Consider the following 22,388-nt stretch of genomic DNA (forward strand, 5'->3'; position numbering starts at 1 on the left):
ATGTATATATGTCAATCAACAGGTAAAGCAGATTAATAATACTAATAATATCAACACTAATGCATAAAAATGATAATTATTGCAGATGGAGAGGGGGTGAGATTAAATAAATTATACTTCTTCTCACTCCTTTTCGAACACTAGATGTGGCACTGTTTATACAACAACAAAAGCATTAGCAACATAAACAGTGCCACATCTAGTGTTCGAAAAGGAGTGAGAAGAAGTATAATTTATTTAATCTCACCCCCTCTCCATCTGCAATAATTATCATTTTTATGCANTTTTATTAGAGATCTGTCTGTTGTTTGTTCTTAGTGTCAGGATGGATCCCTTGTCTCTTTCTCTGCAAACAAAATCTACCTACGGGTACAAATAAATAACCGGAACCTGGTCACAGCAATGTTTTGTATTGCAGAGCCGTTTGAAAGGAACAACGTGGCCAGGGCAGTCCATGAGAAGATCAAGTTTGACGCCATCAAAGCGGAGTTTGCTGTGGTCAGTCTTAAGAACTACGCTGTATTTTCTCCTCTTTACTCTAAGCTGCCTCTGGGCCAGCCATGAGTTATTCATAATCCTCTGCTTCTCATCTGTGTGTCTGCGCAGTCATACCGGATACTAGAGGACGTGCAGGACCTGAACTCCGTCCTCCCAGTCAGAGAAATCATTAAAAAGGAGTCCTCCAGGAGATAAGGTGTTCCTCTCATTCGACGAGCGGACAGGAGTCTTCTACCTCAAGAGAGGCCTGTCCCCGGAAAGAGAAACCCATTTGGATGTGCTCACAGCCAGGAAAAAAAAAGACTGAATGCTCTCGCTGCGTTGATATGGGTTAACCACATAGGGTTTTTCCAGTGGCAGTACATGTACTTGGAAATACTGGGCTCACTTTCAAATGCTTCTATAACTTCAAATAATTGAAACTAAATGTAAAAATATATTATTTCTGAAGTGACACCAGAGGGCTCTGAAATTCTAATTTGGTTACAGTGGGAGGCTGCACTGAAGCAGGATAATAATGGTCAGTGTTATTAAGCATGGTTATAGCTGCTACATAACACTCTTCACCAACTCGATTGGCATTACTGGAAAGTAGTTAGGAATATAGAAAAAGGATGAAAATACTTCCTGCAATCTGTTAGAATCTGAAGTCTTATTAAATGGATGCGGCAACGTTTTGTTTCAACTGTTCTGGACCAGGTTCATCTCAGTTACATTTGTATCCACATTGTTGGAGCCATAGTATTAAAGAAAGTGCCAATCATTTGCTTTTGCATCATATGTACAGTATGTAGTCTACAGCCGGTATGGACCAACTTGTAATATCAGAACCTTTCGTTCTATTTTTATAGGTCAGTGGTGAAGTTATCGTGGGTTTAAACATCCATAGATATTGTTTTCTACATCTATCCTCTCCTTTTTCCATAATTCATCATCTTTAAGTTGCTAAAATGAGCTTGTTTAAGTTGGTGTTATATTATAAGTGACTCTGGGAATCATTAGAGGGCTGCGGGGGGCCACACTCTGGATGTTGACACTTCATTGCTCCTGATGAGCTGTATTCATTTCCCTTGATAGACCTATGCTGTGTCATTTGAGTTCATCTACCTGATTTGGAAAAAAAATCCTGCTATTCATTCATTATTCTGTTCATGCAATACATAAGTTATTTAAAGAATCTACACTTTGATGTGACTTTTTTTTTCTTCTTCTCCAGATTATATTTTCTCTTTTTGTACATTTTGTTCAAAGCTGAACTTTTAAATGTTTATTAAAAAAAATTAATATCTGAGGATGACGTGTGTCTATTTCATATTTTTGAGCTTGATGTTAAGCACGTTGAATTATTTGCTACAGATAAGTTGGAGCTGATAGAAGTTCAAAAATAAATAGTACAGAATTATATTTGATCACCTTGAAATAAGAATCAGGATTAGAGATGTTCTCCTCAGAAACGATGTTTAAAGGGGCCCTATTGTGATTTGGGGGTTTTCCCTTTCCTGTAGTGCGTTACTTATAAAGGTTGTTGTGCATGTCAAAGACTAAAATCCCAAAGATAACGAAAGAGGGAGGTTCTCTCCCAAAGTCTTTATTAGGCTCCTTTCTTTATTTCTGAGACAGTGACATCACTACGTAACACTCACACTTCTATTGGCTAGCACTCCAACACCTTGTATGTGATAGAATAAGGGGCGGGACATCTCTAAGCGATTGACAGGGCCAGCTGTGCTGCAGCACAGGCAGTATGAGAAAAGTAAAGCACTTTTTGAACATTAAAGCATGTAAACAAAATACAAATACGAACCTGAAAATGAGCAGAATAGGGCCCCTTTAACCTGAAACATATATCAACCATAAGCACAATTACCCTCCCGTTCACCTGATATTTCATGTAATTTTGTTTCCTTGAGGTAATGCCGACTAGACCATCATTCTGAAGGCATTTAGGATGATGTTTTATGTGCTGATTCATAGGCCTTGGCTCCTGAATATCCACATTCTAAGTTAAAAGGTTCTCTGACGCCTCCTCTGGCAGCTCGTGCACAAGTTCGTTTTTGTTGTGTGGTTTGACACCTTATTAGACTTGTTTTATGGTTTTTGTATAGTGCCAGCGCTGGTAGGGGGTAGATAACTCACCCGATGCATGTGTGTGTGTCAGTGTGTGTGTGCATGTCTCTGTTTAGTGTTGCCACCGGCAGCAGGGGGACCAGGGGGATACTGTTTCAGCACACGGCCTATATTTAACTCTGCGAGGGGATTTTGCTCTTAAAGTCCCACTGGTTAATTCATCTTGCACTGACCAAAATACTGAGGATTTCCCCAAATGCATAAGAATCTTTTCACGGCAACTTCGTCACCTAACTTCTTTTGTTAATTTCACTAACAACAAACTCTCAGACCCAGTGAGACCCACCCTCTCTCGCTGCTCTCCTCTCTAGCTCCACACCCCTCTTCTCGTTCCTCTCTCAGCCTATTTTTGTCCCGGGCTGAGTCAGATGGACTGCTCCCAACTTAGAATGACACAAACAGGCAGACCAACTCCTCCGAAATCAGGGTGGCTGAAAACTCCAAAGGGACTCTGAAATTCACTGAAAAAACCACCGTGGGGGCTACAAAGGGAAGAGCTGGAGGATATTACCAAGATGGAGGAGTGTGAGAGCCTGGACTCGGAGATGACCGAGCTGCAGGAGGTTCAGAGCGAAGCTTCGGAGGCCCTCAGCCAGGACGATGAAGACGAGGAGGAGGAACTGCGGAACAGGTGCTTTACACATCTTACAAGCTGAAATACCTCAATTGTCACTCACTTTATCTTTGTGAGAACTGGTGTCTTTTTTGCTGAGAGATCCTATCAAAAAATATGGAATGAAGGCTATAAGAAACCACTTCTTTCAGGGCTTCTTAGCTCCAAAAAATGTGTCAGTCTGAAGAGCGTATTTAGTGCCTAGTACGGTGGCCCTGAAGTGCAAGACACCACAGCATTTCACAAAACACAACAGCATTTCACAAAACGCCACAGCATTTCACAAAACGCCACAACATTTCAGAAAATATGGAGCTATTTCAGGGTCATAAGTTTTGATCATTCAAAAAAAATACAATTTATTTGAAAGTTCAAGTTTTTATCCTGAACTTTGAAAAATACAATGATGTATTCAAAATAATAAAAAATATTTGAAATAATTTTTCAGGTTGAATATTATTTTTGATTCAGTTCAGCAATTATTTTGAATAATATATTTATTTTCAGATTTCACTTTTATACATATTTTGATATTTGAATCCTTGTTTTTTTCAGTTGCAGATTTTTCATTTTCAGATTCAAAAAACAAATTTTTTTTCAGTTTCAAATCTTGTTTTTTCAGGTTTCACATTGCTTTTCACTTTCAGATCTTTTTTTTTCGCTTTCAGATCTTTTTTTTTCGCTTTCAAACTTTTGGCCCTGATATTGCTTGGGGGGCGGGGCTTACCAAAGAGTAGTTTGGCATCCTGAGTGACAGGCCTCCCTCTGTCATGTTGCCTTCATGGATGTTAGAAAACTGAGACCAGCGTCAAAGTTCCGTTAAGCGAGCTGTTGAGCATCGTAGTTGGCAACAATCAAGTACAAATAAACTGTGTTTAGAATGTGAAATTACGTATCCGCAACGAGCCAGCAGGTTGTTCTGGTGGACCTGACGCCATCCCCCGCTGTCTCACGGAGAGATACCGAAGGTCATTCCTTCCTGCAGCGGCCAGACTATACAACCAGCATCAGCACAGACCCTAGTAGAACCCGTACAAAACAACACAGACTATAACACCTCTTTTTGATAAATACCAACTATGTGCAATATTTGCAGTATGTGCAATATATATATGCCGTTAAAAACTGTGCAATATATACCTGGCTGCTAAATCCGCAGAACTGTCACAGGGTGTGTATTATGTAAAATGTGTAACTTTAAAAATATATATAATTAATTTTTTTAATCTTTAATACTTTTTGTATGCATGCTTTAGGTAACATTAAGCTGTCTTTGGCTCTTGTCTGCTGTAACAATGTAAATGTATCCCCTGTGGGACTAATAAAGGTATTCTGATTCTGATCGCAAAAACCAAGCCAATGCTATGCTGCGTTCATGGAGCTACGTGGAAGTGGGGAAGGACAACGCTTGATTGCGGATAAGTGATTTCAGATTCTAGCACAGTTTATTGCTCTTATACCTTGATTGTTGCCAACTACGATGCTCAACAGCTCGCTTAACGGAACTTTGATGCTGGTATCAGTTTTGTTTACCACCAATCACGGGAGTATTGTGTATAGAAAGTGTGTAGTTGTATTTCTTGTGCTACCTAACATCCATGAAGGCATCATGACAGAGGGAGGGCTGTCACTCATGCTGTCACTCAGGTGCCAAACTACTCTTTGGTAAGCCCCGCCCCCCGAAGCAATATCAGGGTCAAAAGTCTGAAAGCGAAAAAAAAAGATCTGAAAGCGGAAAAAAAAGATCTGAAAGTGAAAAACGATCTGAAGGCGAAAAAAAGATTGAAACCTGAAAAAAAAAGATTTGAAACTGAAAAAATAATTGTTTTGAATCTGAAAACGTAAAATCTGAAACTGAAAAAAACAAGTATTCAAATATCAAAATATGTATAAAAGTGAAATATGAACATAAATATTTTCTTAAAAAAAATGCTGAACTGAATCAAAATAATATTCAACCTGAAAAATTATTTCAAATACTTGTTTTTGTTTTGAATACAACATTGTATTTTTCAAAGTTCAGGATGAAAACTTGGACTTTCAAATAAATTTGTATTTTTTTGAATGATCAAAACTTATGACCCTGAAATAGCTCCATACTCCCCCGGCCCTGGCGCGAGCGTTGAAATATGATTGGCGACGATTTCATTTGAACGGGACGGCGCAAAACGAGAAGCATCCGGACCCAAGTATGTAGAAGGAAGGAACGAGGTATTTGGGGTATACAATGACAGAGAAGAGACTGTCAAGTTTGGCTGTACTCATTGAATCAAAACGCACTAAAGCTTTGGATCTTAATCAGTTTGTGAGGCGTTTTGCTGAACAAAATGTTAATCGCAGCATGTAGTTAACATTGATTGATATGACTGCAATTAAATCAGCAAATACTTCTGCCAGGGGATGCCACCCCTCAAAATCTCCTGCCACCCTCTTGCCACCCCATGAATATTTGTCTAGATCCGCCCCTGATTAATGAACTAAATAAATCCGTCAGTGACAGAGGATCTATTCTGGTCAATATTAGCAGGAATTGGCTCTGGAGATACTTTTATGCTTTTATCCCATGGCAATACTAATGCTGAGGTACAATGTTGTATAATGTTTTTATAATTTTTACGCTATGACGTTTGTATTTTGTTTTTGTCTTTGCTTTTGTTTGCTTTGTATAACCCTTTGAGGCATTTCTTGTGATTTGGGGCTATAATACAATTTGATTTGATTTGATGGATAACAAGCTAACGCTGCTTTTGATGATCGATGGTCATCATTATACACCTCTCTCCATAAGAATAACTTTAATTTAAACAGCTATGGATTACAATGCCTATGTGGCCTTTTGACTGATGCAAATCAATAAATATTTCAGGTTCACCTTGTGCCTTTAAAGGACCTGCCTTGTGATTTTTCTGTATGTTATCGTCAATAGTGCCAAAACAAACAATGATCTGTATTCTTGAATCAAATACACTGTTTTCTCTTCTGTGATCTATTTCTTACCAGTTAAGTGTTGCTGTCTGCATCGGTTTCTTTGCGGCGTGGAGTCCGTATGCTGTGGTATCCATGTGGGCTGCCTTTGGGCACGTTGAGAACATCCCTCCTCTGGCATTTGCTTTACCGGCAATGTTTGCCAAGTCGTCCACCATCTACAACCCAATCATCTACCTAATGCTGAGGCCGAACATTCGCAAGGTGATACGCAAGGACCTTAGTACTCTATGCCACGTCTTTCTGAATTGCTGTCAATGCACGAAGGGGTCAGCAAATTGCTGCCCCAAGACAGAGATCAGGGTCCGAATTTGCTCATTGCACAGACAGACAAACCCATTCCCTTCATCCAACTACTCTGCTCAACCTCCTATAGAAACAATAAAGTGCAATGATGCTTTTGAATGCTTCAGACACTACCCTCAAATCTGCAGCGTCCCTAACCCTGCCATTGACGACCCGTCTAAAGTTCTAGACAATCCAATTCCCCAAACACAAAGGCAGAAGAATCTAAATGTGTGCCACAAAAAGTCTCTGCTGGCCATCATGTGTGCAAAAAGGACTTCAGAAATAGACAACTTTCACATTAATTTGGAGATGGTTCCAGGCCATGCAAAAGTCGCCTGGCCTTGATACTTATCTCAATTTACAATGTTTACAGAATATCTCTGGACTTAATTTGCAGGTTATGTTCTTTAAGATGTGGCATTAATTAATGTATATATTTCAGGAAATCTTGTTCAGCGACGTACCGTATGCTCCTTAAGTGTTTTGGCACACGCCATGTAGCTATTTTTATCTTTTGTCACCCACTATGTTTGGCTATTTGGTTAATATGACAGAATAGCATTTAAGGCTTAATGCAAACCGCATTTAATAATTTAAAGTGAATGTAATTTGCAAAAAGTTGTCAAAAAGTGCCCGGTTTGTCATAGGGATGCCAGAAACTGACCATGATCAAATTCGAAAATCGGACAGCCCTGGCGAATATTAATCGATTATTCAGTATTATACAGTAAAACAAACTGGTGGTGTGACCAATGGCCCTTTACAATTATTAATACTATTATTAGCATTAGTCTATATTTTGGTTGAAACTAAGTCAGGAAAAAAAAGAAAAACATAAATAATAATAAAAAAATATATAAATAAAATCGAATTTAAAAAAAAGAAATTCGATTATGGAGACTGTAACGAATATTTGAAAAATCGAATAATCGCTGGCATCCCTAGTTTGTAGCTTTTTTTCAGATTTAAATAACATCTAAAAAATTCTCCAAAACCCTAGGGGAGATTTAAGGTGTTGAGGAATTGTACTTTTAAATCAATATTTGACTACCTAACACATTCCTTGTAGCACTACTGGCCGCATCCTCTATCTGGATCTACCGTATCTGAGTATTACTTTAAAAAAGCTCGATTTTTGTGAAGTTTTCTTATTGTACTCTATTGTTTGCATAAGCTTGGTCAAGTTGGACGGAGGGCAAGTTTCAACATAATTTGAAGCATACTGTTTAAACTTTGAGAGTTAATGAAGCTCCTTGATTTTAATGATGTTTTCTATGGTCAAATGGTTGAATCTGTAAAAAAAATCATTTTAAGATAATATTAATTATGAGCCTGCAACAAAACAAAGATAATCTCATCTCTTTGATCAGGACTGTATGGATGTGGTTTGACTGACTGCGATAAAACAATGTATTTTATCAGACTATGGTCCAAATATTTCTAAATCCATATTGGTGCAAACATCAATAATCAATTGAAATAATCAACACTGATTTAACTTTAACAATAATGACAAATGTAATGTTCGTGGGATAAAATGCAAAAATAGGTTATGTTGCAGAAAGCATTGCCCATTCCTGACTGCTCACGACAAAGTATTAGTATATTGGATAAGTACAACACATGATAAATGTATGATTTAACTATGGATCCTATCGCTTACATTCATATCAAAGCTAACGTTTAAAGACATGTAGATTAGTAAATACTTGTAGACCTTATTAAGGGCTTGATATTTAGTAATCTGCTATTCGCATTATCTTAGTAAAGCCTGGGTTAAACCTCAGGCAGTTGACTGGTCACTGCGGGTGTATGCTGATGATACAACTAATATCTGTTATTCATATCGTTCTACACTTTGATACCATGAGTCTCACTGTTCTACCCAGATTTGTCCTGGATGATGGCTTTGCAGGAGAACAAAAATAGTATTGTTTTCATGTGACAACTGCAGGTTTACAGTTTATGGTGCTTGATCAATTATCTATGTACACACTGTAAAACTAAATGTGGCAACATAATACTATTGTTATGGTTCTGCACATGAATGTCTATCTATCTGTATTATGTGAACCTCAAGTCATTATTTTTGTATACAATGAAAATGGGATGTCTATAGTTGATTTGTATAACATGTTTGTCACTACAATAGAGGGAAATGGAAGAAACACACATGAAACAAACAATCAATGCAATCCAATATGTAGCTGCAGATACGTACATGTATTAGAGGAGAAAGATTATCAAGGTCATGTTGTTTGTAATATTTGTTGTTTGTAAATCCATTGTAAAGTTAACATGACTGGAATTGGATTCAGGCATTCACTCAGGACCAAATATGAGACACATCAAACTTTAGTTTTTTAGACACTCACTGAATTATTACCCTCAAATTATCCCGTGGACCTACTGCTACTTCATCTATTCCAAATAGAATCTTAAGCCATGTCCTAATTGTCATGTAAAAGATGTTGCAGATGCAAGGCATGCTGTTTTAACAAACGTTTTTAAATCGTTATTTCAATCAACAGGGTGCCATTTTAATATCATGCCTCAATCTGATAGAACCTGGATGTAATTACTGTTAAGAAGCTAGAAAGCCTGCTCACATTTGTATACCAGGACATTATCAATAGTCATTCATGGGTTGAAAGTAATCATTGTTATAGTGTTTAGTGGAGATAATATTAAACCTACCTATAGGGAACGAGAACAGCAGTGGCTATCACTGTAGCTCATCATCAGATCATCATCATCTGTAATCCCTTTCATGGAAGTTCAAACTGTATTTTTAATGAAAACAGAGAGAAAATTAGTCTTCCTGTCAGGTGCATTTGGGGATGAAAAAATAATATAATCCACTGTTTATTCGTCTAATGCTCAGGAAAAATATCTGCATACTACAACACACTGCCATGCCATGCAGAGCCCTCTAGAGTCTAATGTGGGGTTTTAATGTTATCATAGTCTATATCGGATAAAAAATACATTATTATTGGCATTATTTTAAATTTCGACTTGTTCAGTTGTGATATTTAGTGTGTTCCAATCCAATACTCTATACTGCATAGAGTAAATACTTAATATTTTTGCATATTGTCTTTGCAGTTAGCATATGTGCATCCACATACAGTACTTAGCTGTTTGTTCAATCAAACAGGAACATTTAATAGTCTGCAATCTAAACTTCTAAATACATCATGACAGATAATTTAAAAGTAATTTACTTTGAAGTTCAGTTTTTTTGAAAGCTTTTCACAAAACAGTTTGTTAAATGTTTCAGTCCCACTCTGAACACTTTTCCTCTCATGTTGTGCATGGTATCGTGGAATAAAAGTGTCAATCAAGAGAAAAGTAAAAAACAAACACATTTTTGAATAAGTATATGGAAAGAATTCTCAGCACTCCCTTAGATTAAGGACGACGTGTGAAATTGGGATACAGATACTATATATACTTGTAGTCTAAAGTCATTCGTTTAGAAGTGACAGCTCTGTTGATGTTTTCATTATATTGATATCAATTTAAGAGTTGCAGGGGATAAGCAGTTATATTTAAAGGAAAAACTAAAAGTAAAACCATCTGAAAGTGTGTACTGTAGTTCCATCCATGTAACACATGAAATGTATTTACTTTGGGATTTTATAAACATTTGTTCAGTTTATTTAGAATATCGAAATGGCTTTTAAAATACAACTGGTTTTGGGTCGAACTTGTTGAAGAAGAACAAAGTGAAGACATTTTTTTTGTTACAACATTTTGTAATGAAAAAGAACAAAACATCAAATCTTATAATTGAAAATGCTATACAGTACATCACAGCAGCGTATCAGTTTGAAGACAATCTGATATCATGAGAGTAAATCCACACACTGATCATTCAAAGGAATAGCTCAATGCTAATTAATGCACCTTTACTGTGATTTGGGGAAATGTAAGAAGATAATCTACAGCAGGTCTCAAGCTGAAGGAGACAGACTTTATGTTACTCATCTCATGAGTGTCTACTGATTCCCACTGGACACATGGATGACAACAAAAATGCAAATGTATTTGTGGACTTGTTCTGTCTTTCTGTGAATACATACCGTGTGTTTTCAGCTTCTTACATTCTTACAGAGTAGCTGACCCTGCCTGTTCTGTGATTGAAGTCTTTCTGTTTGTGTTGGGATGGAATAAATGTTTACCACACACCATTTGATTGTCCCTAAATATGAGTTAATATTCAGTTAAAGCTACAGTAACCTTGCACAAAATAAAAACAATCATAATCGACATTTTATATAAAAAATATTACTTTTGTAATAACTCTTGCTTAGACTTGTCTGATGTGTCAGCTGTAACACATTGTTTGCAATATGCATAATATACTAATCATTCAGGCTATTATTGCTTTTAAAACAGATTTTGAAATGTTACATTAAGAAAACCCTGACATCTTCTTGCTATAAAAAGTTATAGTCATTTAAAAACGTTCACAATAAAAGTCAAGTCCGGGTAACAATTTCTCAAAATAAGTGAGTACCAGAAAGTGAGAACGGTTCACAGGGAGCTGTGAGGATTTTAAAAAAGTAACAAAGGAAACGTTTCAGTGAAGAAGTCAAGTGAGCTCTTCGGTTTTCAGTATGCCATTTTCAATGCTTTGAGCAAGACACATGTTGCGAGAGAGAAGGTATTTAAAATGTGTCCCATAAATCCGAAAATAGTATACTTTTTGGTTGAGAGAGCCTTTAAATGTTGCAAACGGTTAAAAAAATGTGATCATCATGAGCAGATGGTCCTTTACCCGGAATGAGGTAGAAAGTTTATCAGATCTAGGAGGAAGAACTGCAGGAGTCCAATATTTTCTGGATGACATCTATCTTTATGAGACCATCCAGAGCACGACAAAGCTTCCCAATAGTGCAGCCAATACTTCCCTCCTTCATTTTCCACCGATCCAGCATCTGATGCACCATCTCGGGGAGGCCGTCACGGAAACAGTCGTGCTCAATGGTCTCTATTTCCACACTGCTCAGACCCAGTCGCCGTGCACATCCCTTCCATTTTTTACCGATGTTGTCCCTCAGTATGTCCAGGTGACCTTCGGTCACGGCATAGTCCTCTGAAGGACAGAAAATAAACATATTTAAGGACGACTTCATTCAACACTAATGATAACTTGTTTTAAGTTTACCTCTGAATTTTTTATAATGAAATACCTTTGCTTTGGACTATTAGAAAACTGTTGTTCTCATCTGATCTCACATGCAAAAAATTGCATACTTCATTGTTAACTTCACCATTTTACTGCTTTTGACTAACTACTAGAGACGGGAAAGATAACTGGATTAATTGTTTAGTTGATCGCCAAGAATGGTTTGGCAACTATTTTGAAAATTAGTTTTAGTTATTTTCCATTTATGACAGAATGTCTGCTTTTCATGTTTGTATATAATAGCAATTCCTTTGGACACTTGTTCAGAATGAAAACAAGACATTTAAAAGATTCCATCTTAGGATCTGGAAATGTTGACATTTGACAGCAAAACCATAATATTCAATTCATTTTGATTGCAGCCCCAATTAGTATCCTATTTGCAAAATAAACAGTAAACATATAGACAAACTATCATTTGTGTTACATTAAAGGAAAATTCCCATGGTTTACCATATTTGAAAATGCCTTCTTTGATGGGAGAGTGTGCTGAGGCATTCGAAGGCAGAGACATCAAACTATTGGAGGCCTCGTGACCTCTGATACTCATCAAGTTGTTGCTCCCAATCTGGATCCCGCTTGCATTCTGAATGAAAAGAGATCCTGAAACAAGCACAAGGCAAAACACATTAACACAGTCTCTCCAACATGTCAGTCAAAGCTGGCAGAGCTGTGAAAACCACAGGCATCTAGAGCAAGAAGAAACACTTTATCAAAAAGACATGTCTGTTTGTACCTGGATCTTGTGGTAAGTAGCTCTTTGAGGGTGCTAGGAGACGCCCGGGCTTGATATCAGGAGCAGACGTATCAGACACTGGGTAAACTGGGCAGGACTGCTGGCGGTCATAGTGGGAGTGTGGATGTTGCTGGTTATATTGTGATAGAGAAGGGCTGCTGGCAGACAGTGGAAAGTGGCATGGAGAAGGTATGGAGGAGTTCATGGAATTATAGGGACCAGCAGTAGGGCGATACGCCTCCTCCTGGCTGGTGGGCTGCACTGGCTCAGCTTTTGTCCACGATTGGACAGAGGATGCACCAGAGGGTTTGTCTGGTTCTGGTTGCTGGATAGCTTGATCTGAATTGCTGAAGTGGTTTTGCAGGAAAGGATTTGGGTTGCCTTGATAGATTTCAAGCTGGTTGTAGCTGCCATGTTTGTGGTACTGAAGCTCCCGAGCCAGCTTCTCCTCCAAAGCTGAAGGGCTTCTGAATGCCTTTGCGTCTGTCTGAAGAGGTTGCACATATTGGATGTCATGCATGTCCTCAATGCTGGCTTCAACTGGCCCAGGTACACTTCTGTCTGAACTCATCAAGGGAGCTGGGCAATCTGCAAGGTGAGGAGAGATGTTAAAGCGATAAATCTACTTGATCCCACAATGTTTCTAGCTTTCTGAGCGTCCATCAGCTCATCAAGATTGCCAACAGTACTCACCTGGCAAAAAACATTCCTGGGTCATTGACAGAGTTTTCATCTTCTCAACAAGTTCCTCTGGGCCTTCATATAATTTCTGCATAAAAATCACTCAGAAATGTTATCGATATTGCCTTGTTTTTTACTTCACTTATTTTAATTTCACTGTGTACAGAGGATGAGATTGTTACAATAAATCATTAACATATATATATTTACCCTCAGCTCCTGTAAATCTTCCTCTACAAGAGGTTCAAGCTTTTCAATGTAGAAAGGCAGCAGGAAGTCATGTCCCTCTACAAAAAAAGGAAAAGATAGGAGAATGATTTTCATTCAACAACATAATGATATCAGTGTTTAAACATATATTCAAATTAAGCCTTGGATTGTAAAAAAAAAAAAAACAACAGCAATGAATGATTTTAATGTTATTTTCTTTGCGTCTGAACACATGAGACTGTCATTTTCCACTGAGCCACCTTAGACCGTATGCTAATGTTTTTAGTCCACACACACAAAAAGCACACCTTTAAATGTTGGCCTTTGCACCGGATTGTGATCCCAGCCCCTCTTCATGAGCTGAAGGATCTCTACAGGCGTATCTTCTGGAACAAGGTTCACTGCAGGTCGGTCCCCGTTACGGACGCACTGGCTGATGTGTTCTTCACTCCTTGCATCTAGAAACATATCATTTACTTTAAGGGTTCTGACAATAACCAGGCAGTTGATGTCTTACAAACAGAGCCTCAACGTTTATTATTCATTCGAGCATTATTTGGCATCCCAACTCACTTGCATACGGCTCCTCCCCTGTGACGATGACCCAAACTACGATTGCAAAGCTGTAGACGTCAGACTTCTCAGTGGAGACTGTGTGTATACTCTCCAAGTGCTCAGGGGCCATGTAGCTCAGTGTCCCAGCGCCTCTCGTCCCTGCTGAGCGTGCTTTACGACTCCTTCTGCTGGACTCCTCCTTTGTGAGTTTGCTCCATGTCAGGCAGGTGGCCAGGCCAAGGTCTGCAATCTATGAAACAAAGAAAAAAGACATTTGGGATTACCGTAAATGTACATGCTTGCTGTCAGAATCACAAATAGGACCGAGTTTGTGATATACCTTGATGTGAAAATCCTTGTCAACTAAAATGTTTTCCGGCTTGATGTCCTTGTGTATGACGTGTCTCTCTGTCAGGTAAATCATCCCTTCCAAAACCTCTAAGATGATTCTGCACTTGATGGATAGTGGCACGGAGACCTGGGAATAATTAAGTGCTTTTATAATTCAAGTCATATATAAAAAAAAAGTTAAGCCTGCCAACTATGGATGGAATCTGCTCACCGTCTCTAGCATGACCGACAGATTGCCTCTGGGGAGGAGTTCCATTACTAGCGAGCAGTCTCTTTCTTCCATGATCACACCCAGCAGCTTCACCACTCGTTCATGGTTCAGGCTGGCCATGATGTTCCCCTCCTCCAGCAGCGACTTTTTATTCTCCCTGGAAAGTACAGTATTAGTAAAAAATAGTAAGAACCAGATATCCGCTTGACAAGAGGCAACTCCATTTGTTGTGCAAAATAAATTAATTCCAATATATTGTCATCATGCAGACAGTGAAATACAGATTTAAATTGAGTAGGTATCACTATTTGGAGATATTACGTTTCATTTATGCATACCTTGCTATAAATAACAGTAAAATCAGAATCTGAAATGCCCTTTTAAGAAATCCAATTATATGGCTACAATACAAATATAATTTAGTAGATGTTTTTTAAAAGAAGGACTGTGAATGTAAATCAACACAGAATTTGGTATTAAGGCATTTTGTCTGAAAAAAACGGATGTTGGACCTAGACTACATCCGCATTTCAAGTATTTTTATTTTTTCCTATAAAAAAGGAAGTTCGAAAATCTGAGCTTCTTCATTATGCACAATCTGGGTAGGCCAATACAGTTTGTCTGGGATTACACAATATTTTACACAGGCAACATTCTGCCATCTGTATCTAAGGACATAATGCAATTATGCTGTCAAAAACATTATCAGTCCACTACATGTTGTAGAGAGCCTGACTGGGCACATGATGCATGTTACCATTGAAGCAAGGGGGAATACCCAGCAGACCAACACTGCATTCAGTAACACAGAACTTACTCGTTGCGAATAGGGCCTGTATACATGGTCTTCAACACCACCTGGCCGAGGGTTACATGGTAGCACAGGTAAACGTCTCCAAACCCTCCATAGTCCAGGGCCTCTTTTCTGATCAGATCAGCCGATCTCATTTGAAAAGAAGACTGTGGCGCGGTGGCCATCCCTGGTAAAATAGCACAATAAAACAGCTGAACGACACAAGAAAAAAAGCACAACAAAGCATAACACATTTCTAAATTGCAGAATAAAGAAATGTTTCATGGGGAGAAACGGGAAGTCTGACGCGGTGACTCAACCATCCATAACGATCATAACACTATGACAGGCTGAAGTTAAAAGGTAACGCGTAAAGTTATCCGACAGTTTGAGCAAAAATAACTTAACCGTCGAAATGTTTACCAAACTCTTCACCCGACGAACAACATTATACACCACATCCGCTATTAATATAAACAAAATATGGAGAAAAACCCACCGAAAAAGAGCTGGACAAGCTAAGCAACGCTGGGGCACTTGTAGTTCCGGGATTTCCGCGACGTCCTCGCTAGAAGCGAAACTCTTTGGACATAAAAAACTACAAACAGGCTACAAAGTCGATACCAGATCAGGACGACCAACAAACTCAGATAGATATTCATGTGTACAAAATACAAACCAAAAAAGCACCGAAACACCCTATGAAAACCATACAGTAATGAAAACTAAAATGCAGGAGACAATGTTAAGTTATTTATCTCAGACTTTGCTCATTACAAGTAATTTTTTGAGATACAAATTCCTCGAGCCCCATTGTAAATATTGTTGCATGGCAAAGTCGCCACCTACTGGTAAAATTAATTATCGCAGACTAAACCACCTTGCATTTCCCTGTAACAGTAGCTTTTCAATAGATTTGATGTTGTTACCACACTGATCTACCTGTGTTTTTACCTCCATACAATGACCAGCTGTATCAAAACACCATTTGTCATCTAAGAGAGCAAAGCTTTACCAGAACCAATAAGGAAGAGAAATATAATTTTGAATGCAAAATGTCACAGCAGCCAAGCTAAAAATGCCCTAGCTTTATGCATAAAAACAAATAAACAAGTTCATTGATAAAACTCATGTTTATGTGAAATTGAAGCAGGAAACCACTTTAATTGTAACCCCTTCCAGCGTAGGCGATGTATGACATGAAGGCCTGCATCTTGGGCAGCCTATCTGTGAACGCCCACACTATAAATTCCTCCTGTTGCACACTAAAACCACCACAAAGCAGTTTCATATTTACCTGTATTGTAGTGTCACGTTTTTCTGAGCAACAGAATCATTCATGTTTATTGCTGGTAATCTTCAGCTAATTTAGAAAAGTATTCTGCTGTGCAGTGTATCGACCTTTGTGATTAATTAACAGAAAAGTCAGTGCATTTAACATTCTGATTTGTGTGGAAACTCCAAGTTGTTTAATAAATGGCTATAGGACTAATTTTGTTAAGGTCGTATTATCAGTCAGATTTTCCAATAATTCTTTACAGAAGTCCATGCAATAAAACAACTTTATTATCAACAGCACACATGATTTCAGTTATTCAACTATGAGATTATGGCTATTTTAGACAAATAGAGACCAGAATAACAGTATGATTGATATGGAGGCGAAATGTATCAGCATTGAGTGGACTGATATCCAGCCCACTTAATATTTTCCAGCTCCAATCATGGTACAAGAGGCAATTGCGCATGTGGAGCAGTGTTTAGTAGGCAGACACCTTCTTTTATAGTCTGGTGGTCACACACTGCCCAGCATAGCAACAACAGATCACCAGGAAGTTAAACCACTGTCGCCTGCGGTGTCAACGTGCTGTCACGGTGCTGTCAATGTGGGGCAGTGGGTAGCATTACTTCCTGTTGATGTTTTAACGTGTTTATAATCAGTACAGAACAGCTGCCATCATTTCTCTGTTAATAGCACTCCTGAAGTTACCCATGCTGTTGATTGCTTCTTAATTTATCTTATTGTGGATTGAGGTGATGAGTCACCAGAGTTGATAATGTGCTACAATAAAATAAGATAGATAACATAAGATAGTACTTTATTGATCCTAATTTGGGAAATGTTTTTGTTGCAGCAGCATAAAAAAAGACATGGCATTGATCTGTAAACACAGCTGTTATCAATACATTTTATTATTATCCAACTCTTTTGAACCTGTCACAGCCATTCGAGTGAGTCAACATCATGGATGTATTAAGAAAAAGGCTGCCATGTACAATGCTAGGCAGGGCCGCCCCTGGCCAACTTGTGGCCCCATGCGCAAAGTTATATGATTAGGCCCTCTGTGTCTCGAGCGTCGACGGGGTGATGCTAGTGGAGCCTCGCAGCGGCGAAACTGTGGCGCGCTTAGACTGTATAGGCGCGCCTCTGCAAAATGAAGACCCTCTGCAAGATGAGGCCTCCTCCGCGAGGTGAGGCCACACATAGTCTGTGTGATCGGCCTGTAGGGAGGGGTGGCCCCTGATGCGAGGTTTCGGATTGCCTTAATGGAACAGGGCCAACATTAATGCTAAATAATAGCACAGGTGTTTACACTGCAATTACAAAATGTGTACTGTGAAATGAGGCTTTACTGTAATGGTTATTAGGGGGCTTTTTTGTTTTGTTTTTGGTGGCAAAGTGAATATCATGTTTCTAAGGAGCTGGCACTGGCCTGCTGCCATAAAGGTCTTAGATTGCCTGCCATTTTTCAGGAGAGATTAATGGTTCAATCTTCCTATCCTGTGTATCCCTGAACGTTGCTGTCCTTTTATCAGAAAACTACAGTTCCCAGAATTCAACGCGTGTAGCTTGGGAAGCAGTGCTCTGCTTTGCTCGGAAACGGAGCTACTGTATTTGTACCACTACAGTGGGTTTGGGAAGCCGTCAAGCCGCTGGATAAGCATTTTTAAACAACGAGGAAACACAGCGTGGCATTTCTTTTCAATTAGACGATCTTTCAGCATGGGGAATGGCATCAATAAGGTACGACTCTCATCTGTTGCAAGCGACTGGCGCTGAGTTCATATACAAGTATTCCTCAGTGTTTTTGAGAGTAATTAAGGCGATTTCATTTTACCATAAAGTCTTTGAGATGTTCATGGAAAAAAAAGTTGCGTAGGCCTATATTAGATTGGCATGATTTAATAAGAAATGACGTATTTTTAAATCAATATAACATTGATTGCTTTATTACTTAAAGTGGTGAATATTTAACATAATGGGGATTATTTTACTGATATTGTGGTAAAATAATCTCGTCAAAAGCTCTGAAAATTTCGATTTCTAATTATCACTTCATATTTTCAGGGTGTCATTTGAGTCAGCTGTTTCAAATTCCCTGCAGCTGCTGCACCTTCTCACTATGATGCTTTGACCATGTCTGATTCTGAACTTGATCTCTGTCCTTCTATACTGTAGGTCCTGCCTGACTTGTACTTGGGGAATTTCAAAGGTGTGTCTAATAGTTTTTTTGAACCGTTTTATCTTCGTTATGACCCCCCATACCAATTGTATGTGATTGTGTTGTTATTTCTTTGTGTCAGATGCCAGAGACCGAGAACAGTTAGCCAGAAACAACATCACACACATCCTGTCAATTCATGACAGTGCAGCTCCCATCCTCCAGGTGAGAAGCTCATCTACTTGTTATACATCTACTGTAACACCTTGTTCCCTTAGTTTGCATCTATATTTCTCATTAATCTCTTAAACAGAGTGATACATCAAATGAGGAGGAACAGATCTGATGGGCTGAGCCCCCTCTTGGTGAATTAGTACAGTGAACATGATAAGAGAACTCATTGTCCATAAACCAGTCTGTCAGGTTGGTAAGGAAAATGTTCTGTTCTTGAGCAAACAGTTGTCAGTCCCGAGTGAGTGAGTAAACAGTAAGAAGGAGTTTCATACTCATGTGATGGTTGAAGTATCAGGAAAAATGCCAGTCAACAACAGTTGGTTGGGTCAATGTGCTGATTTGTGTGCCTGCGTGGGTTTAAGAGTAGGCGTTTGTTTTTGCTTCAGCCACTGTGGATTGTGCTGTTTCGCTTCATTATTTTTTCTATGTAATGGATTTTGAGTAGGTTTGCAAAAAACTGCAAATACATAAGAAGCTTCAGTTAAGGGCTGGTGCGATAAGAAAATTAAGTATCACACAATTTTCTATTATACTATTATTTGAATACATTTATTAATAGCTAAGCATGAATAATGTGGATATTTATTTCCCAAATAAAAAGCACAGCCTGTGCTCACCACATAGCCTTCAGTGATATTTATCACCAGCTGTTTGTTATTCTGTGTTAAAATTCATCAGAGTAAGGGACTGCTGATGGGTAACTATAATACTTTTTTCCCTCAGGAGATGACCTATCTATGCATTTCAGCAGCTGACTTGCCCACACAAAACCTGTAAGTACCAACATGTGCAGCACAGCAACAAGGCACAGAACAATGACGGGCTGAGGCAGAGAGAGAGTACAGCATGCATTTGAGGCTGCACTGTGTGGGTGTCTGAGGTTCATTTCTTTCAACCTAACGTGTAAATGATATGCTTCCACAAGCTTAACATTAAACTAGACTTAGTCTCTAAACTAGAACACAGCTGGATTCAGCTCTTTGGTGCATGGTTGTTGTTGTTTTTTAATTGACATGAGGACATGACATTCCCAAATGCATGCTATGAAAAATCAAGGGTGGTGCATGTATCACAAAATGCTACCCTGATTTAGACACACATGCCAACACAGATCTTCTATGGCCAAATTCACATATCAGACGGTCTTTCAGCAGGAAGGAAGTCCAACAGCTCAGTTCTGCAGCGCTGTGTCTCTATTTATACCACTTGCACATGCACATATTTATACACACGTACTGTATGCACGCCGATGCCCTTGTCACCCTTACTACCCCCGTTGCCTAATACCTCTTACATTCACACTGCGAGGTGTTTGAAACCTGTTGTGCGAAATATGACACAGACTTTTTCAAACCTGATATGAACACACCCCCATCCTGAACCATCCAGGATAAGACATAAAAAGGGTTTGACAAGTCAGGTGCAAAAAATACTACTGGTATGTAAGAATAACTGTTAAGCAATCCACCTTTAGTCACCGCTCTCAATAGTAGTTCTTGCTGTGATCTCATAATGATTTATTATGTTAACATACTTTATTTGCTTCACAGGACTCAGCACTTTAAGCAAAGTATAATGTTCATGCACGAGTCCCGCCTGAAAGGAGAAGGCTGCCTCGTTCACTGGTGAGATTAAGACAGCTTGTTATATCTATACTTCAAAGATTGATTCAAAGTTCACTCACAGGAAAGAGATGCTACCCAAAAGCTGAAACAGATTAACCAAGTACACAAGTTAACTCATGTGTAACTGCTGCACAGAGGGGATTAAATGATAAGCAAAAGCCTATTCTTGAACTTCCCGAAACAGAGTACAGTAACAAGGCTGGCCACATTGTGTTTGTGTACTGGGGTAGCTGACCATATGTTCACAGGGGAAAGTTATATTTGGTTAGACTGATGGTCTTCTCAGAAATACAGGGGAACAAGAGGCTACAGTATTTATAAACATCTGCATGTTACCGTTGATTTTACTATATTATTAATTGAGTTAATACTTTATATTTCTTTAAGATGTTTAAAGTGTTCATCCAATCAGTTTCCACACCATATTTTACCACTCTGTCAATGCATTTTCTCTGTCTATCTGGCATCATCAGTAGTCTGGTTGATATTGCCTAATGTATATTTTAATCTGATATTTACTACTGTGACTCTACTGTGTATTTTACCCAATCCTATACAAGCTGGTTTAGTTCTAGTACTCATATAGTATATTTACATGTACATTAGCTGCCTAGTTTTTAACCAGCTGTAACCTACCTTAAGGGAATGTTTACATAAGTATTTCAGTTTTACAAAACCAGTAGGCTTATTGACAATTCCTCAAACCAGGATATGATATGTTACGTGCACAAAACATAGCCAGAATATAGAACAGTACCAAACCCAATCATGTCCAGGATGCTTATGTGCTTTTTACACACTTTACATATTCAAAAGAGATTACAGTTTGGGTTCATTTCATTATACTTATTGTCCATTCATCTATGCTTACAGTTTGGCAGGGGTGTCCCGCAGTGTCACCCTGGTGGTGGCTTATATCATGACGGTGACGGGACTGGGCTGGCAGGAGGCGCTGGCCGCAGTCAAGGTGGTCCGGCCCTGTGCTGGGCCCAACAGGGGCTTTCAGCACCAGCTCCGAGAGTTTGAGGCTACTCAAGCCAAACAGGTCAGTGCTAGGAACTGGAGAGAGTGCACCATCAGTGTCTTGCATTTCGTATGTTTCTTTTGCAAGCTGTTATTTTTTTCTGCAGTTCAGAGAATGGCTACAAAATGAATATAAGGACAACCCTTTCAATGATGAGGCCGATCTACGTGAGTTGCTTGCAAAGATGACTAAAGCTGATGGTGAGAGCGTAGAAAAAAAGGCCTCTACTCCACCTGGAGGTATCTGATCAGAAATGTTTGTGAGATATTTTGCCGCTCAGCCTGGAGGATTACACCACCATCTGAAGCTGCAGTACTCTTTACCTATCTGGAGAGCTAATATGCTTTAGAGAGGACTACTGACAGGAGGTTTATCGACGTTGGAGTAATCACTAAATATTATGAACACTCTAAGAGACAATTAACATGTTACAGCACATATTCATTTTTAGTATGGTTGATGTTTCTGGTGATATTGTTTTTTTAATTTATGAATGCTGTGTTTTTTGTACTGTGTCACGATAATTTCCAGTTGAGAAAAATAAAAGGGGTACACTAAAACGCTGTGGTGGGTTGTCATATCAAAGGTGATAAGAACACATTGTGTTGTGTTCACATCTCTGTTTCCTGGTTGTCTTCCTGTTTGTCTAATGTGCAAGGTAAGTCATGCATGGTGACATCCAAAACACCAAGAGCACATTCTGTAATCACATGATATTTTATGACTTACTTACTTGCTATAAAGCATTAAAAAAAACATACATTTCAGATTGATAAGATATTTGATAGTCTTTAAACTGTAGATAACTGCAGGTCAT

The 22,388-nt window shown here is 38.7% G+C and overlaps 2 protein-coding genes and 1 long non-coding RNA gene across 3 annotated transcripts; 2 read left to right on the forward strand and 1 right to left on the reverse strand.

Moving 5' to 3' along the window:
- The first annotated feature begins 290 nt into the window (after positions 1-290).
- LOC104943380 (uncharacterized) lies at positions 291-1,655 on the forward strand. The gene is made up of 2 exons (XR_798104.1): positions 291-498; positions 607-1,655. It is a non-coding gene; the product is annotated as an uncharacterized lncRNA (long non-coding RNA).
- An 8,426-nt stretch (positions 1,656-10,081) lies between these two features.
- Positions 10,082-15,820, reverse strand: ripk1l (receptor (TNFRSF)-interacting serine-threonine kinase 1, like). The gene is made up of 11 exons (XM_010768759.1): positions 15,745-15,820; positions 15,270-15,432; positions 14,453-14,609; positions 14,231-14,368; positions 13,909-14,140; positions 13,644-13,793; positions 13,336-13,412; positions 13,138-13,213; positions 12,445-13,032; positions 12,162-12,311; positions 10,082-11,615 (listed from the first exon to the last, which is right to left on the reverse strand). Exons 2-11 carry the CDS (start codon positions 15,428-15,430, stop codon positions 11,326-11,328), a joined length of 2,019 nt encoding a protein of 672 aa, XP_010767061.1. The 5' UTR covers positions 15,431-15,432; positions 15,745-15,820; the 3' UTR covers positions 10,082-11,325.
- A 2,270-nt stretch (positions 15,821-18,090) lies between these two features.
- On the forward strand, positions 18,091-22,131 carry dusp22b (dual specificity phosphatase 22b). The gene is made up of 7 exons (XM_010768761.1): positions 18,091-18,270; positions 18,706-18,739; positions 18,831-18,913; positions 19,646-19,695; positions 20,473-20,547; positions 21,421-21,592; positions 21,678-22,131. Exons 1-7 carry the CDS (start codon positions 18,250-18,252, stop codon positions 21,816-21,818), a joined length of 576 nt encoding a protein of 191 aa, XP_010767063.1. The 5' UTR covers positions 18,091-18,249; the 3' UTR covers positions 21,819-22,131.
- Positions 22,132-22,388: the final 257 nt, after the last annotated feature.

Source organism: Notothenia coriiceps, unplaced genomic scaffold (assembly GCF_000735185.1).
Source record: "Notothenia coriiceps isolate Sejong01 unplaced genomic scaffold, NC01 NC01_scaffold00006020, whole genome shotgun sequence".
Classification (NCBI taxonomy): domain Eukaryota; kingdom Metazoa; phylum Chordata; class Actinopteri; order Perciformes; family Nototheniidae; genus Notothenia; species Notothenia coriiceps.

Bases quoted from the DNA above. Each gene is read 5' to 3' on its own strand.
- ripk1l (XM_010768759.1), bottom strand. From the start codon at position 15,430: ATGGCCACCGCGCCACAGTCTTCTTTTCAAATGAGATCGGCTGATCTG. The intron at 13,794-13,908 runs GTGAGTTGGGAT...ATATGTTTCTAG, and splicing joins AGGGGAGGAGCCGTATGCAA to ATGCAAGGAGTGAAGAACAC. The intron at 11,616-12,161 runs GTAAACCATGGG...TCTGTCCTTCAG, and splicing joins AGAAGGCATTTTCAAATATG to AGGACTATGCCGTGACCGAA.
- dusp22b (XM_010768761.1), top strand. From the start codon at position 18,250: ATGGGGAATGGCATCAATAAG. The intron at 18,740-18,830 runs GTGTGTCTAATA...TCTTTGTGTCAG, and splicing joins GTACTTGGGGAATTTCAAAG to ATGCCAGAGACCGAGAACAG. The intron at 18,914-19,645 runs GTGAGAAGCTCA...TTTTTCCCTCAG, and splicing joins GTGCAGCTCCCATCCTCCAG to GAGATGACCTATCTATGCAT.